This window comes from Rhinatrema bivittatum, chromosome 4 (genome assembly GCF_901001135.1).
Source record: "Rhinatrema bivittatum chromosome 4, aRhiBiv1.1, whole genome shotgun sequence".
Taxonomy (NCBI): Eukaryota; Metazoa; Chordata; class Amphibia; order Gymnophiona; family Rhinatrematidae; genus Rhinatrema; species Rhinatrema bivittatum.
In genome coordinates, this window is record NC_042618.1 from 423855917 (window position 1) to 423873361 (window position 17445).

Consider the following 17445-nt stretch of genomic DNA (forward strand, 5'->3'; position numbering starts at 1 on the left):
TCATTATTCTTAACCTTTCCACCTCCACTTTATTTAAACAAGGAACATCCCCATGAATTACAAAGTGCTTTGGGCTGCAGTTATAGGAAAGGTTTTCATCCCCCAAACTCAACACGTCTGAAGCTAATGAATGGCAGCCTCAGAGGGAAGGCTGAAGATCTCACCACTTGAGCAGATTCGAGAGGCAGAAAACATCCACAACGACTGACCGGCACTTTGGTGAAGTGAGCGGGGACAATTGAAAGGGCAACGGCTTGAAGGTCGGGAAGGCTGCACACCCCGTTCTGATAGAAGCCATTTCCAAGCAAGCACAGCAGGTGCACCTGGAGAAGGGGAGAAAACCCATAAGGGGTCAAGGACTGATACAGGTGCCTATTTATAGGTGCCTTTGCTATAAGAAAAAGCGAGGGGAAGCCAATTCCATACTGGGGCTGTTTCCCTCTATCTACAGGAGGCATGGACACCAACATGCATAATTAACCTTCCACAGTGGCACTCTACTACAAGAGACAGACATACATGGGATAAGATGTACTGAAATGTCTGCGGCAGGACTGGGATTCCCCACCTTGTGTGTGTCCTCGCGCACATCCCTTATTGAAACGATTCATCATTCTGCGGAGATACGCTTCAAACTCTGCTTTCCTCTTCTCTCTGAAATGGCAAAGGACAGGGAGTTCCACGGCAAAATTAGGAAATTTTCATTTTCTGGGATGAGCAAGGGTACTTGCAAGAGAGGGAAACCAGTCTCACCTTCTCTCTCTCTTCTTTGCCTGTTCTGGGGTTTCAATTTCTATTTCCACTGGATTAGTGGGTAACAGTAGCTCAGGAAGGGCAGCAACTCCTAACCCATTGGGTGCCGACATATTAAGTTCTAGCATCAGAAAATAAAAATGACTATCATGAACTCTAGAAATAAAATCCAGTAAAATAATATGCTCAGGTAGTGAAAGTGGAAATGGTCCTTTTCCCTCAGGTAATGTAATTCATAATTCTTGCCCTGCTCTAAATGTTACCAGTGGCCTAATTCAAAATAGTTCACATTGATGGCAGCTGTACACTCTGCTGTCTGAGTCCAGGCTACTAGTGAGAACAATTCAACAGAAATGTGATGTCAGCTATTTGAGAATCAGCCATTGGAAGGCGGAGCAAGCCAAGCACATCATGTGTCCCTGACCATATTAACCCTACTGGAAAATGGCAAAGAACTCCCAGCTTGTGTCTACAGACAACAAGCAGGGACACTGTATCACCATTATATACTTAGAGCAAGCAAAAGTACAAAATCAGAGAACCACCAAGGTTGCATCCAGTATGAAGAGATGAGGTGCAATGGGACAGCAGCAAATACTACTAGTACTAAACACTTCTATAGTGCTGTACAAACAATACACAAAAAAGGCAGTACCTACTTAACAGAGCTTATAATCTAATAAGACAAACATATAGGACAAGAGACTCGGGGCATTTCATAATGTAAGACAATATTAAAAAAGAAAAGAAAAAGAAAAAGAAAGTTGGTTAACGAGGCTAAAAGCAGACAATCAGACCTAAGATTTAAAAGCTGCCTCAAAAAGGTGGGTCTTTAGATAAGATTTAAATACAGCAAGGGAGGGAGCAGGATGCACCAGTTCAGGAAGTTTATTCCACACACATGGCGCCAGAGGAAAGCATGAAGTCAGAAATTGGTGGAAGAGGAGAAGGGCACAGATGGAGTGACTTGTCTGATGAGCAGAGTACGTGAGGAGGGGTGCAGAGAGAGATAAGATAGGAGAGGTAGTGAGGAGCTGCAGAGTGAAGGCAGTGAGAAAGAGGACCTTGAAATGTATGTGGGAACAGGGAGCCAATGAAGTGACTTCAGAAGAGATGTTATGTGACTGTAGCAACTTTAGCGAAAGATAAGTCACACAGCTGAATTTAGGACTGATTGTAGTGGAGAGAACTGGCTTGCCAGGAGACCTGTGAGGAGCAGGCTACAATAGTCTAAAGCGGGAGGAGATGAGAGAGTGGACAAGGGTTCTGGTAGTGTGTCAGAAAGGAAGGGTTGGATTTGGGTGATGTTTTAGAGAAAGAAGCAAGTTTTAGCAGAGTTTGGATGTGTGTGAAGAAGGAGGGAGCAGAGTCGAAGATGAATCCTAGGTTACAGACTGGAGGACCAGGAGGATGACCGTATAAATCCACAAAAATACAGAAAAGAGGAAGAGGAGAGGTAGGCTTGTGGGGAAAGATAAGGAGCTCTGTCTTGGCCATGAGGCGATTAGGACAGAACCCAGAATTAAAACTGCAGCAGTGATGGTGCAATACCTTCTACCTCTTCCCAGTCATCTTCACTTTCATCCTCAGAGTCTCCGGAGGCAGCAGGATCATTTCCAGACTTTGTCTCCTGAGGAATGTGGCATGCACTGATACAGACATCATATGCAGAAAAAGCAGTTTAAAAATGTCACAGGTTTTAGACACCCTTTTTTTCATACATTTAGTCAGAGACGAATTAGATCAAACTTTCAAATTTCCAAAATGTTTGGTATCTTACAAGTTGAAGGTCAGTAACATTAACAGTTTAAATACAAATTGCTCTGTGCTTGCTCATTTTCATTACTCTAAAGTAATCCACAAAATAGCCTTGAAAACTAATACTCCCTCTAGACAACACAGAATCTAGTCTTCAGGGTACATCTACCCAGTCAGGTTTCAGGATATCCACAATGAATATGCATGAGAGAGATTTGCATACACAATCTCCATTGTATGCAAATCTATCTCATGCATATTCATTGTGGGTATCCTGAAAACCTGACTGGGTAGATGTACCCTGAAGACTAGGTTGAAAAGCACTGCATTAGTCAATGGCAGTGGAACTTTGATAACATTTTCTGATATCACAATGTACTTTATCTGCATGGTATTCATAGCGGACTGCTACCTGCTTTTTTTTTGTAGCTTTCCCCTTAAAAGCAAACCATGCTCTGCCCCTTCACTTCAAATAAGGACGCTTCTGATTATTTAAAACAGTGGAACCAGGGCACATATATCTGTCAGCCAACGCAACATTTTCTTTTCTACTTACTGTGACTTTTCTCCTGACTTCTGGCTTCCTTCATTTTTTCCAGACTCTCCTTTTTTGCCTCTGGACTTCACCTTTACCTTTTTCTGCCCCACGGCTTCCACTCCCGATGCTAGATCCCCAGGCTTACCAGCTCGTTTCACACTTTTCTCCCCAGGAACTTGGCGGGGATTCTTTTTCACAGGGGGCTTTTTGTCTTCAAACACATCATCAGGATCATCTTTGGTAACAGGAAAAATATTAAGTATTTGTGCTCATAAGTTCTATTTATTTATTTTATTTTAGGGTATTTAGCTCACACCTTTTCATTGTAGCTCAAGGTCAGATACATTCAGGTACTGTGGGTATCTTCCCTGGCCCCAGAGGGCTCACTATCTAACCCTTAGATGCATCAAGCCGCAACGTTTTTTCACTGGAGGGGTTCCACAATCACAGTGACACCTCCCCGTGATAGTGAGGCCCCCTCCCCCGAAAAAGCATTGTGGCTGTATGACGCATTCTTTTGACTTGCAGCTAAACACAGCAGGACAAAGGAAAGCAGCACGTGGTCCTTTAACGTGATGGCAGCCCCAACCTTACAGGACTGCCATCACCTTAAAGGGCCACTACTCCCCTCCCCCCCCAAAAAAACCTAGCAAAATAGGGAAGTTTAGCAGGGATCAGTGCTGACCTCCATCTCAAAACAGGATCACCAGTCGAGATAGCCCCAATACCCCTAAAATATAAAATTATAGGCACGTGGAAACAGTTCTCCCCCCTCCCTCCTAAAGACCATCATGGCCCCAACCCCCTCCTCCCCCATAAGAGCTTAAAACATAAAAGTTAGGGTCCTGACCTCCTTCCAATGTCTCGGTTCTGCTCTGATAGGTAATTCTAAGTAAGGGAGACGTTAGTAAGTAGCTCCCTTAAAGTTTACTCTCTTTATCTTAGAACTCCATGTCACATATAGTTAACACGTCAGTGCTCCTTAGAGTCGATGCATCATTTATTTTTATTTATTTATTTAAGTTTTTTTTATATACCAACATTCAAGACGGTAGTCCCATCATGCTGGTTCACAAGAAACAGGGGTGCAATAAACTTTACAATTTGAACAATGGTGCAGAAAAGCAGTTACATGTAACAGGGAATCAATAACTTGGAGTAAGAAGGAAAATGAAGATCAGATAATTATATATATATATATAATAACATTATAAGAGGTGGCTATTAATGCTATTACTAGCGAAGAATGTTGATTGGAGGAAGTTAAGTAATGTTGGAGTTAGGAAAGGCCTGCGTGAACAGCCATGTCTTGAGTATATATTGAGCATATATTGAGTATATATTGAGCTCAGTTAATTATTTATGAGATCAGAGCCACTTAATCACTCAGATATATTCTTCAAAAAGAATATAATTTTTATTTTACATGAGGAAAATATTTAATTGATCAAGTCATGCTATCGATACTGAAAAATGTAAATGTTTTCTTCCCAAATGCGATGGTACTCTATCTGCTAGGGTCTCAGACATGCCAAACTCTGGATAGGACAGCAACCCTGAGCATCTGGATTTCACGTTATATATTCCCTTTCTCTTGCTGACCTTTATAGCTTATACTAATTCTATTTCAATATAAGTCAAGTTAAACTATCTCAGAGACATCTGACCTCATGTGATCTAATTACTTAACAATTTACATATATAAGTTAGGTTACATGTCCAGGAAAATTTAGCTATAACAATTCTTTGATCTTTACATCAGTTGTGCTTTGTCGAGACACTTGTGTGCCTTGATCTTACTTCATCAATCTATCTAATTGACAGAAGAGCACCTGAGTACAGATAAAGAAATGTCAAAGTACCACAGATATCGAGCATCTAAAACTCCTAATGATTAAATATTTGAAATATTAATTGAAATAGGCCTTTATCTATACTAATTGCAGAAGGTCAAAAGACATCATCATTTGTCTAGAGCTTGGTGTTAATTAAGACACAAATTCTAGGAACTTTGCCAAGCTAGAATACATCAGTAATGAAGGCTATTCTCTGTTTCTTATCTTAAAAAAGTGCTGGCTATTTTCCCAGTTCTAACAACTGCAGGTGTTCCATGGGAGAGATAAGTAAAGAAGAGAAAAAAATTTAAAATGGTATGAAATGAAACTTAAAACAGCAGTAAAATGACAGAGCACAGGTCATTTCAGAGGTTCAAAATGGTTCAGGGGTTACTGATTTTCATAAATCTGTGTTTTAGAGGTACAGGGGACCTAGACACCATGTTACAATATCCAACCCCCAAGTCGACAATAGGGTCCTGGCCTCCTTCCAATACCCAGTTCCCCAAGTAAAAAAAAAAAAAAAAAGAAAAAGAGACCTGGCCTCAACCCCCCCCCCCCCCCCCGCCCCTCACGGCACCCTCACCCCAAGTACCCCTTTGTGTAAGATTTAAGATTAATGAGACATTCTGTATGCAGCAGTTTGAAGTGAACCAGTGAAAGTTGGATTGCTATATTTGAAATTAAGAACATAAGAACATAAGAAATTGCCATGCTGGGTCAGACCAAGGGTCCATCAAACCCAGCATCCTGTTTCCAACAGAGGCCAAAACCAGGCCACAAGAAACCTGGCAATTATCCAAACACTAAGAAGATCCCATGCTACTGATGCAATTAATAGCAGTGGCTATTCCCTAAGTAAATTTGATTAATAGCTGTTAATGGACTCCTCCTCCAAGAACTTATCCAAACCTTTTTTGAATCCAGCTACACTAACTGCACTAACCATATCCTCTGGCAACAAATTCCAGAGCTTAATTGTGCGCTGAGTGAAAAAGAATTTCTCTCCGATTAGTCTCAAATGTGCTACTTGCTAACTTCATGGAATGCCCCCTAAGTCCTTCTATTATTCGAAGTGTAAATAACCGATTCACATCTACTCGTTCAAGACCTCTCATGATCTTAAAGACCTCTATCATATCCCCCCCTCAGCTGTCTCTTCTCCAAGCTGAACAGCCCTAACCTCTTCAGCCTTTCCTCATAGGGGAGCTGTTCCATCCCTTTTATCATTTTGGTTGCCCTTCTCTGTACCTTTTCCATCGCAACTATATCTTTTTTGAGATGCGGCGACCAGAATTGTACACAGTATTCAAGGTGCGGTCTCACCATGGAGCGATACAGAGGCATTATGACATTTTCCGTTTTATTAACCATTCCCTACCTAATAATTCCTAACATTCAGATAATAGTAATTCATAATTAAGAATTTATAAAATTGATTGTTATTTACATGTATTTTTAGTGCTATTATTTGCTCAGTCCGGGTGAAACAAGGGAACTCTTGTCAGGTAAAGTGCTGAAAGCAAGTTTGAGGGTATGATTCATGAGCAAGGTCGCAGCTGTAATCTTCATGAAAAAATGGGTAGATGCTAAGAGCAAGATCAAGGGCAAGATTTGCAAAACAAGTCTGAAGAGGTAATCATATATATGAAGATTATAAAAGTATTACTGAAAACTGGAAGATTATACGACCTGTTTAACATTATGCAATAACAAGCTTCGATTGCATTATTTTTGATTATTTATCTTTTGTATTTGAATTTTTGTGATTGGGTTAGATGTGAAAGTATGAGATTGTGAATGCGTGGGATTATGTCTGTATAAGCATGTCTTTTTGGAGGTTTTATAATCTCATTTATAGATAGCTCTTAAGAGTTACATGCTTATACATTTTTGTGGTACTATATTACGTGGTGTATTGATAATTTGCAATAAAAAGTTTTTTATAATGCTTGATTGAAGTATTTATAATGTAACTATGGGGTAGATTTTCAAAAAACGCGAATAGGCGTACTTTTGCTGGCTCTTGTTTCCAAACTGTTGATTGACCAGGATGCCTCCACCAGTGACCACTGCCATTGGCTGTAGATTCCTGCTCCCCAACCTCTGAGGCTGGCATCTGTGGTCACTACCACCCAGTCTGGAATTTCCAGATCCACTCCTTTCTCCAAATTGAGATGTAACAGCCACCACAAGAGACTGGACCTGGATTCTTCCTGGAGCAGTAACGATAGCTGAAATTCCTCTGAAAGAAAATTAGGTCTTACCTTCGATAACTTTCGTTCCTGTAGTACCAAGGATCAGTCCAGACTCCTGGGTTTTGCCTCCACACCAGCAGATGGAGACAGAGCAAGATTTGACTGCCTCTGCCCTATATACCAGGGTGCCACCCACAGTCAGTCAGTATTACGTCATGTCAAAGCAGAATGATTCTCAAACCAAACTAACTATCTACAGGAAATGGAACTTAACCTATGGATCACTGACCCCAACAAAAAAAAATCAGACCCGCAAAGAAGGGTACAAACAGCAGGAAAAATCCGCAGATCAGAGGAGAACACAACAAATAGCAGTAGCGGACTCTCCTGAACTTGTATTCACATAGCAGGCGGGGCTCTGGACTGATCCTTGGTACTACAGGAACGAAAATTATCGAAGGTAAGACCTAATTTTCTTTTCCCTGTATGTACCGGATTAGTCCAGACTCCTGGGATATACCAGAGCTTGTACTTACGTGGGATGGGAACCGGAGAGGCCCGCTCTCAACACGCCTTCCCCGAAATTCCTTCCGCGTGGATCTTGTACATCGAGTCTATAATGACGTGCAAAAGTATGCAACGACTTCCAAGTTGCTGCTCGGCAAATCTCTTGTGGTGAGATTTGATGACACTCAGCCCAGGAAGCCGTCTGGGACCGAGTGGAATGTGCCTTGAGCCCCACCGGTAATGGCTTTCCAGACAGCAAGTAAACGGAGTTAATGGCCTCTTTCAGCCACCGTGCGATCGTGGTCTTGAAGCCCATATTACCCCGCCATGGCCCATTCCAAAGAACAAAGAGGTGATCCGAAGTCCTAAAGGTGTTAGTAACTTCCAGATAATGCAGAAGTGTCCTTCGAACATCCAATTTTTTCAAGTCCTGGGAAAGAGGACCCAACCGATCCAAATCGGAAAATGAAGGAAGTTCCACAGACTGATTCAAATGAAAAGAGGACACCACTTTCGGAAGAAACGATGGCACAGTTCGTAAACTAACCCCTGAATCAGAGATCCGCAAGAAAGGCTCCCGGCATGATAACGCCTGCAATTCAGAGACCCGACATGCCGAGGAAATTGCTATTAAAAATACCACTTTCAACGTGAGATCTTTCATAGTCGCCCTCTTCAATGGTTCGAAAGGACGTGCACACAAAGCTTTAAGGACAACATTCAAGTTCCAGGATGGACATGGAAGCCGCACCAGTGGACGCAAATGTTTGGCCCCGCGAAGAAATCGAGAAACATCAGGATGCGCTGCCAATGCCACCCCATCTATAGAGCCACGTAAACAGCCCACGGCTGCCACTTGCACCCGTAAGGAACTACAGGACAAGCCCTTAGACAAACAGTCCTGGAGGAAAGCTAGAACGTTGGAAACCGACGCCTGAGTGGAAACAATCCAACATTGGACGCATCAGGACTCGAAAATCCTCCAAACACGTACGAAAGATAGGGAAGTCGACACCTTGCGTGATCTCAGGAGAGCGGTCACGACCGCGTCCGAGTAACCTTTACCTTTTAGATGCCTCCTCTCAAACTCCATGCCGCTAGACAAAAGTGATCCACCTGATCGAAACAAACGGGATCCTGATGAAGAAGGTTCGGAAGAAGCGGGAAGCGAAGTGGGCCGTTGACTACCAGATTGAGTAGATCCGCAAACCACGGTTGACGGGACCATTCTGGAGCCACCAGGATCTCATCTGACGGGTGAGTCTCTATGCGACGAAGCACCCTTCCAATCAGAGGCCAAGGTGGAAGTACGTATAGTAGAATCGTTGTCGGCCAGGCCAACGCCAGAGCATCCACGCCCTCTGCCCCTATGTCCCTGTGATGAGCAAAGAAGTGAGGAACCTTGGCATTCTTGAAAGTCGCCATGAGATCCATGCATGGCGTGCCCCACCTGTCGCAGATGAGTTGATAAGCCCTGTCCGCTAGCTCCCACTCTCCGGGGTCGAGCTGATTTCGACTTAGAAAATCTCCGGGAACATTGTCGACCCCTGCTATGTGGGATGCAGCTATGCTTGATAGGTGAAGTTCCGCCCACTGGATCAAAAGCCAAGCTTCCAACGCCACCGGCTGACTCCTGGTTCCGCCCTGCCAATTGATGTAGGCTACTGTGGTCGCATTGTTGGACAGCACTCTTACTGACTTCCTGTGAATGAGAGGAAGAAAGGCCTGCAGAGCTAGGCGAACTGCTATTTATTTTATTTATTTAAAATTTTTATATACCGGCATTCATGATACAATCACATCATGCCAGTTTACATAAAACAGGGGTGTACAAAGAACAATTGAGTAACCTATTAGTGTGGAAGGAAGCAGTTACAAATAACAAGGTAATAGAACTGGGAGAAGAGAAGAAAGGGAGAGGATAACATTAGATATAGATATTTACATTAGCAATAACATTTTTACATGGGGAAGTGGTTGAACTGGCTGAATAGAATTAATCGCTATGGTTTCCAAGCGGTTGATCGAGCACCGAGACTCCGCTGGGGACCAACGCCCCTGAACCGACTGACACAAACAAATGGCTCCCCAACCGGACAGGCTGGCATCCGCAGTGACCAATGTCCATTCAGGCACTGTCAGTGGATCACCCTTTTACAGGTTGGTTTGAACACAGCCAACACCCTAGACTGGAACAGGCAGACTCCATCAAGGGCAGGGGAAGGTGGAACTGCTTGGAAAAGAGACTCCAATGGGAAAGCAGGACCGACTGTAAAGGTCGCATGTGCGCGACTGACCACGGGACCAACTCCAGCGTAGAAGCCATGGAACCAATTACCTGTAAGTAATCCCAAACCGTCGAGACGGGTTGAAGCAAAGACGATACCTGGTGCTGCAGCTTGAGACCGCGGTCCAAGGAAAGGTAAACTCTGCCTTGACTTGTGTCAAACAAAGCTCCCAAAAACTCCAACGACTGGGATGGGACTAGGTGACTTTTGGCGAAGTTGACCACCCAACCAAGAGACTTCAGTACCTGTAGCACCCGTTGGATTGCCGGTGACACAGACTTTCAGACTTCACCCGAATCAGCCAATCGTCCAAATATGGATGCACTAGCAAGCCTTCCTGACGAAGATAAGCTGCCACCACCACCATGATCTTGGTAAACGTTCTGGGGGCCGTCGCAAGACCGAAGGGTAGCGCTTGAAACTGGTAGTGGTTCCCTAGGACGAAAAATCTCGGATATTTCTGGTGGTCCTGTCGGATCCCTATGTTTAGGTACGCCTCTGTCAGGTCTAGAGAAGCCAGAAACTCTCCTGGTCGAATGGAAGCGATGACCGACCGTAACGTCTCCATGCGAAAGTGGGATATCCACAGACATTTGTTGACTTGCTTGAGGTCGAGGATGGGTCGAAAGAAACCCTCCTTTTTTGGAACTACGAAGTATATGGAATAACGGCCCTTTCACTGTTCTGTGGAGGTACCGGAACGATTTAGTTTTTGGGTACTTGCCAGGTTCTTGCCAGGTTCTTATGGCCTGGATTGGCCACTGTTGGAAACAGGATGCTGGGCTTGATGGACCCTTGGTCTGACCCAGTATGGCATTTTCTTATGTTCTTATGTTCTTATGCCCCCAGGCCTAGGAGACAATGCAAGGTGAGTCTGACCACTTGCTGTTTTTCAGCATATCCGCACTGGGAAATTAGGAACCTCGGGCTGGGACGGTGTGCAAAATCTAAAGCGTAGCCGTGTCTTATCACTGACAGCACCCACTGGTCCGACGTGATTGTGGTCCATTCCTCGTAAAACAGAGACAATCTGCCCCCTACCTCTGGCACCGAGGAAAGGACCTGCCAGCCATCATTGCGCAGGCTTCCCCCTGGAAGATGGCTGGGAAACTCCAGGTCTACCAGAGCGTCGGCCACGAGAGGGCTGGGACCAAAACTGCTGGCGTGTTGGCGCGGGACAAAAGGAAGAAACGTTGGGACGAGTTGGGTGAGACTTGCGAGCCTCTCGAAATCAAGATCGCGCAGAGAAGGACCCCCTGGATCGCGTCCTGTCCTCCGGCAGGCGATGAACCTTATTCTTGCCCAGCGACTGAATCATATCCTCCAGTTCCTTCCCAAAAAGAAGCTTCCCCTTAAAGGGCAAGGAACCTAAACGGGATTTGAATGCCCCATCCGCCGCCCAATTTCGCAACCACAACAGCTGGCGTGGTGAAACTGCCGAGACCATGGAGCGAGCGGAAGTACGGAGAAGATCATGAAGGGCATCAGTACTATAGGCCACCACCGCTTCCAGACAGCCCGCCTGTTTCGCTTCTTCTTCTGAAAGGCCCTCATTGGCTAACAACTGTTGCATCCAGTGAAGCCCTGCTCTCAGGGCAAAATTACTACACATCGCCGCCCGAACCCCTAGGGCGGAGACTTAAAAAATCTTCTTAAGCTGTACTTCTAATTTCCGATCTTGAAGGTCCTTAAGAGCTGTAGCCCCTGTAACTGGAATGGTATTCCGTTTTGTCACCGCTGAAACCGCAGAATCCACCTTCGGAACCCGAAGTATATCTAAAGCATCCTCCGGAAGAGGATACAGCTTATCCATAGCCTTCAAGACCTTCAACCCCAGATCTGGGGTATCCCATTCATGAAAAAGCAAATCCGTAGCCGAAAAATGAAAGGGAAAGGCTGTAGGAGGACCACTCAGGCCCAATAATACCGGGTCCATTGAGCCCAATCGAGACTCCTCCGGTGGCGCCGCAATCCCAACAATCTCCAGGATTGCCGGAATTAGTGGACCCAGTTCCTCCCTATGGAACAGGCGAACCACCTTAGGATAGTCACCCCCAGTGACTTGACTCTGCCATGTAGAGCCCTGAGCGTGGTCGCCGACTCCTTCAACCTCCCGCGGGGGAAGGGCAGTCTCCTCTGGATCCTCCGAATCTGGGGACTCCGAAGCCAAGTCCGATTCCTCCTGGGGTGGAATAACCCGTAATGGCCGTTGAGCCTTGGAAAATTTCCTGGGGTCCAGTGTCTGGTTCTGCCTCTTAGGTGGGGAAGGGGGTGCCTCGAATCCCCCTGACTTAGGAGCCTGTCTCTTTAAGGCCTTGCAAGCCTTAAAGGCTCTGTGCATGGCTAAAATGAAATCTGAGGAAAAAGATGAAGAGGAATCTTCAGAATCCGTTCCAACATCGCCATTCAGTCCTCCCCCTGTAGCCGCTGCCGGCGGGTCGAGCCTCGCAGCTGACTGCTGTGGGGAGAGGGGAGGGCGGAAAATCAGTGTCCTCTCCCGCGATCGGAGCTGCGATTGAAGCAGCTCCCAAAATGGCGGCTTTTCCCACGCTCACCGGCCCCCATCTGCGAGAGGATGTCCCTTCGTCTCCGGGGATGCAGGCCGAGAAAAGCCCATCTCGCGAGAGGTGCGCACGATCCACCCCACACGCGATGCAGGCCGGACCGCGTGACATCGGGTCGCCGCAAAAACTAAGGAAAAAAAAAAAAAGATTAAGAAGGAAAAAGAAATACTCCCAAACAGATCGCCGCAGCAACAAGGGAAAAGAAACCGCAAAAGAAATCAAGCCGTTTTTTTTGTTTGTTTTTTTTTAACAGGAAAAAAATGCCGCCTGACCTGCTCCGCTGTCCACCGATGAGTCCTGAAGTGGTCTGGTTGGGATGAGTGATCCGGACTCTCCGGTATCACCTGATGCTGGGCTGCCTACGAGGCACAGTTAGGGCCCTCGACCCTTAGCCACAGCCGCCTGCACAACCAGGGGGGATGGTCCCCTCAGGACCTGCCAACCCCTGGGAGTCGAAGACTGACAAGCGGGAGCCCGACTTACTTCAGTAAGTTTTGGTTTTGTTTTTTTTAAATAGGAAGAACTTAATTCAAAATTAGCAATAAAACCAAAAACAAAACTACCTATCTCCCCTTTTTTTTTTTTTTTCCAGACTGTGAATGGAGCACCCGGACCATCTACTGGAGACAGAGTAATACTGACTGACTGTGGGTGGCACCCTGGTATATAGGGGAGAGCCAGTCAAATCTTGCTCTGTTTCCATCTGCTGGTGCGGAGGCAAAACCCAGGAGTCTGGACTGATCCAGTACATACAGGGAACAACAGATTCCAATAGGACAGAGGCGCTTTCTGAAGAGGTCGCATGTGAACAAAGGCCCATGGCACCAAATCCAGTATAGAGGCCATAGAACCTAGCACTTGTAAATAATCCCAAACCTTGGGGACCACCAGATCCTGCAAACAAATCACCTGTGACTGCAACTTGCTCACCCTTTCTGGGGTAAGAAACACCCTGCCTAACTGGATGTCGAATTGCGCTCCCAGATAATCCAACAACCGGGACGGCTCCAGATGGCTCTTCATCAGGTTTATCACCCAGCCCAGGGACTTTAGACACTCCGTCACTCATCAAACGGAACAGTGACAGTCCACCTCTGACTTTGCCCGAATGAGCCAATCATCCAGGTACAGATGCACTAGTATCCCTTCCCTTCTGAGGGCCACCGCTACAGCCACCATCACCTTTGTGAATGTTCTTGGTGAGTAGCCAGCCCGAAAGGAAGAGAGGGAAACTGAAAATGCCATGAAGTGCAGAAACATTTGGTAGTCTGCCCAGATGGGAATATGAAGATATGCCTCCGTTAGATCCATGGATGTGAGAAACTCCCCCTTGCGCACCGCTGCAATCACTATCTGTTTCGTCTCCATCCGAAAACGCGGCACCCACAAGGCTGCATTGACCTTTTGCATATCTAGAATGAGCCAAAAGGAGTCCTCCTTCTTGAGGACAACGAAGTTCACAGAATACCTTCCTCGCCCCTGCTCCTCCTGTGGCACCGGGAGGATTCCAATTGCTGCAGTCGTAGAAGGGTGTCCTGCACCGCTGCCCACTTGACAGGCAAAGCGCAATGGAACACCACAAAAGCCTCTTTGAGGGGGGGGCGAGAAAATTCTAAGGGGTAGCTGTCCCTTATTACTTCCAGATGTCGCACCCCTCGGTTGCAGAAAACTGTGACCGTTGATGCTCACCTCTTTTTTCCCTGTATCTGCCTCATTGGGACAAGTAGCAGCCTCGGTCAGTGTACGCCGACCTCCGCAGCGTCCTCCGAGCAGCGTGGGTGTGGCTAACTGCCATTTCCAAGCAGGGATTACCTAAGGCGCGCATGCAAGGACCTCCTAAGTACATGTCGTGGAGGGAACCTCAGGGGCATCCCCTCCCAATGACGTCAGATACCTTCTGTACTTAACCCGATCGGCCCTTGGCTAAGAAGAGTTAGCAAGGTCTACCAACCTACCTAATTCCGCTCTACTTGGACCTCCTGTCTCCGTGGTTCCAGACACTGAGTATCCGCTTCTCGGGGGCTCACCTGCACATCCGGCTATCCGCTCCTTGGAGGACCTTCCTGCCTGCGTCTCCTGCCTAACCACCATCTCGGAGTTCGCTGGATTTCTCTGTGAGTACTTCATCGTTTACTACTTCTACACTTGCTGGATTCTACTGCGGTGTACCCCGCTCGTCGGGCCACTACCGCACATCTACAGCCAAGCTTTCTCATCGCTCTGCGCAGCTGTTCCTGCTACACCTTGCTACAGCTTCCTCGGGTTATTTCCTCAGCCTTCTACCAACGCAGACTCCTCGGCGGAGCCCACTACTGGAGCTGCACCCTGAGGACCTCTCTTCACCTGTGGGAATTCCTGGCATACCCGCTCTGTCGAGGCCCCTTCGCCTCCAGAGGCACAGCTACTGCAGAGAAGGGCTGCACTGAGGCACAACTGCCTCTCCCCACAGGCCTGACAGAATTTCCCTCTCTCCGCAGGAGGCGGCATGAAGAGAGATGCGGCCTGCGGTTAAAAATAAACTGCGTGAGAGAAAAGCAGCTCCGATGCCGCTGCCGACACTGTCCCAGCCCCGGGTGCTGAAATCGCACGAGTCGTGCGCCTTCCTCTTCACCCTGAAGGAGTTGAATGCCAACTGCTGCTGCCAAAAGAAAAAGGCCTCCTGCTTCTGGGTGCTCCTGGCTGCTGCAGACAGCTGGACTGGGTGAGAAGGGCCCCTGGTTTTCCCTCCCCCTGGAACTGAGGGTCGAGCCTAGCTGGGGATTTCCAAACCCCCGCTCACCCTACTCAACCAAGGGGATGGCCCACGAAGGAACCCAACATCTCTAGGAGCACCGTCTTCACCTCATCTGTCTTCTTTTCTAAATCTAATCTAAATTTAACAATTACTTTTTTCTTTTTTTTAACTATTTATTAGATTTTGTATACCGTCATTTAGAGCAGTTCCATCACAAAGATTTTCAACAGGCACATAATATAAACAAAATAAAAATAATAAAAATTTATCAAGTGCCAAACTTCTCAGTTAAAATACAATTGTACCAAAATAATCACAATAAATAAAACATTCAAACGTTAACTATTAATATTTCTAAAATACTTTGTCTATAAAATAGTATCTAACATTCTTAAAAGAATACCTATTCACAGAATAAAAAGATAAAATAAAGATAAAAATAAAAATAAATAACATAAGTTATTTGAACTAAGTTCAGACTGCAGGTGTGCACCTCTACCATCTGCTGGAGACAGAAATACTGAGGGGCTGCAGGTGGCACTCTCTATTAAGTCTGAAAAGTTTTTATTCTCTGCCACCATCTGCTGGTAGGGATGCAAAACCTACATGTCTGGCCTGATCTAGAGTATGAATAGGAAACAGTCTTTGGCATAGAGAGTCAAACCCTCTCTCTTCCCAGGAGGTGAAGACTCCAGATGGGTGTCATCGGTGATCTCTCCTTTGCTCTTACTTAGGTGATCTATTATTTCTCTGGTTTCTCTCTCTCTCTTTTGGAGTCCCTAGAAAAAGGCAGCTCACCCTGCTCCAATGCAGGAAGCCAAAAATCTTCCACCTAGATCTCAAACTAAGAACATGCCATACTGGATCAGACCAAGGATCCATCAAGCCCAGCATCCTGTTTCTAACAGTGTCCAGGCCATAAGAACCTGGCAAATCCTTTCCCTTTCAACAAAATTTAACACAGGGAGTTCCTCCTTGCAGAAGGTCACCACTACCTCCTTCCTTGTTGAGGATATGGAGGGCAGGTCTCCCCTAACCTTGGCAGCCCCAGATATAGGGTTCCCCATGCCCTGAATCCAGATGATACCCAAGATCTCACAAAGCTCCTATTATGAAAAACTTTCACAACCTGAAAAATCAACCTAGAGGGAAATCCCAAACAGCCAGCAAGTGGACTAGAAGGAATACCCTCTCCATCCTGATCAGGATCCCCAGACAGGATGTGCCTGACTTCTCTAATGAGGCCTGAAAAATCAACAGAAATCTCCTCACTACTTCCTAACTGCTAGCAAATCATAAGGGTCTATCTCTGGAGAGAGTTGCTTAAGAAACCTTCCCAGAGGGATGGTCATTCCAGTACCCTCAAAGGAAGGGGCTGCATTTCAATAGTAACCTCCCCCATTCACTAACCTATACTGCTATAACTCGCTAAGGGTTCACCTAGGGCATAAAAGTAATGGCCAGAGGGTTCGTTACACTTAGATGTACCATTTCTACTCGACTACTTTGTGGGTTTACTATTAACTAATACAAAAAATTCGTTCCAAACATGGACATCGGTGACCCAATAACTATTTAGAGATGCACTTTTGTATCTTTTCCAGATAAAGTTTATGATTTAGTAGAGTTCAGTACTAAAGGGTTACTACTCACCGTTTATTTCTCGTTTGACAGCAGCCTTAGCCTTGCCCTGAGCACTGATTCCATTCTTGGCTTTCTTGCTTTCTGTTTTTGCAGAAGCATCCACAGATGCTTTGCGCTTTGCCATGCAGATTTACTGCTGGTGCCAAAGGTGAGAGGGCCTAGGAGCTACAGGCTGCATGCAGTCTTAGAGAAGGGGAAGAGGAGTGTTGCAGAGTTCATGTAGTGTCACAGAAGAGGAGGGCTGGGTACTCCTGTTTTAAAGAGGAAGTGTTGCAGGTTGCTGAAGTTCACAGCAGCAAGAAAAAGAAAAGGATGCATGCAGTACCACAGGACAATTACAGAGGATCTGCCCAGACTCATTGCATGCTTTCTCTCTTTAAGGAGTTGTGTAACTCTCATTCACAGGAAGTCCGTGCACAACCATAACATAAAAGAAGACAGCCTGCCTCCCAGATTACGTCATATGCTGCGCTTCCTACCGCCTCCTCTTCAATGTAAACAATTTTCCAGACTGCGAGGAGGGCATTAATCTAATATGGATAAAGAATAGAGGCTACCTAACACCGCAAATACTGGAATTTAACAAATCACTTTCAAAGAAAATCCATCCCACCACTTACTCTCCC

The 17445-nt window shown here is 45.9% G+C and overlaps 1 protein-coding gene across 1 annotated transcript in view; it reads right to left on the minus strand.

Annotated features, from left to right (window-relative positions):
- Positions 1 to 17435, minus strand: part of XPC (XPC complex subunit, DNA damage recognition and repair factor) — a 50064-nt gene extending 32629 nt beyond the window's left edge. The window contains 8 exon segments of the mRNA XM_029601377.1: positions 165 to 202; positions 204 to 323; positions 569 to 592; positions 594 to 654; positions 754 to 874; positions 2305 to 2402; positions 3068 to 3284; positions 16829 to 17435. Of these exon segments, the coding sequence (XP_029457237.1) occupies positions 165 to 202; positions 204 to 323; positions 569 to 592; positions 594 to 654; positions 754 to 874; positions 2305 to 2402; positions 3068 to 3284; positions 16829 to 16943 (794 nt within the window). The 5' untranslated portion in view covers positions 16944 to 17435.
- Between the last annotated feature and the right edge of the window lie 10 nt (positions 17436 to 17445).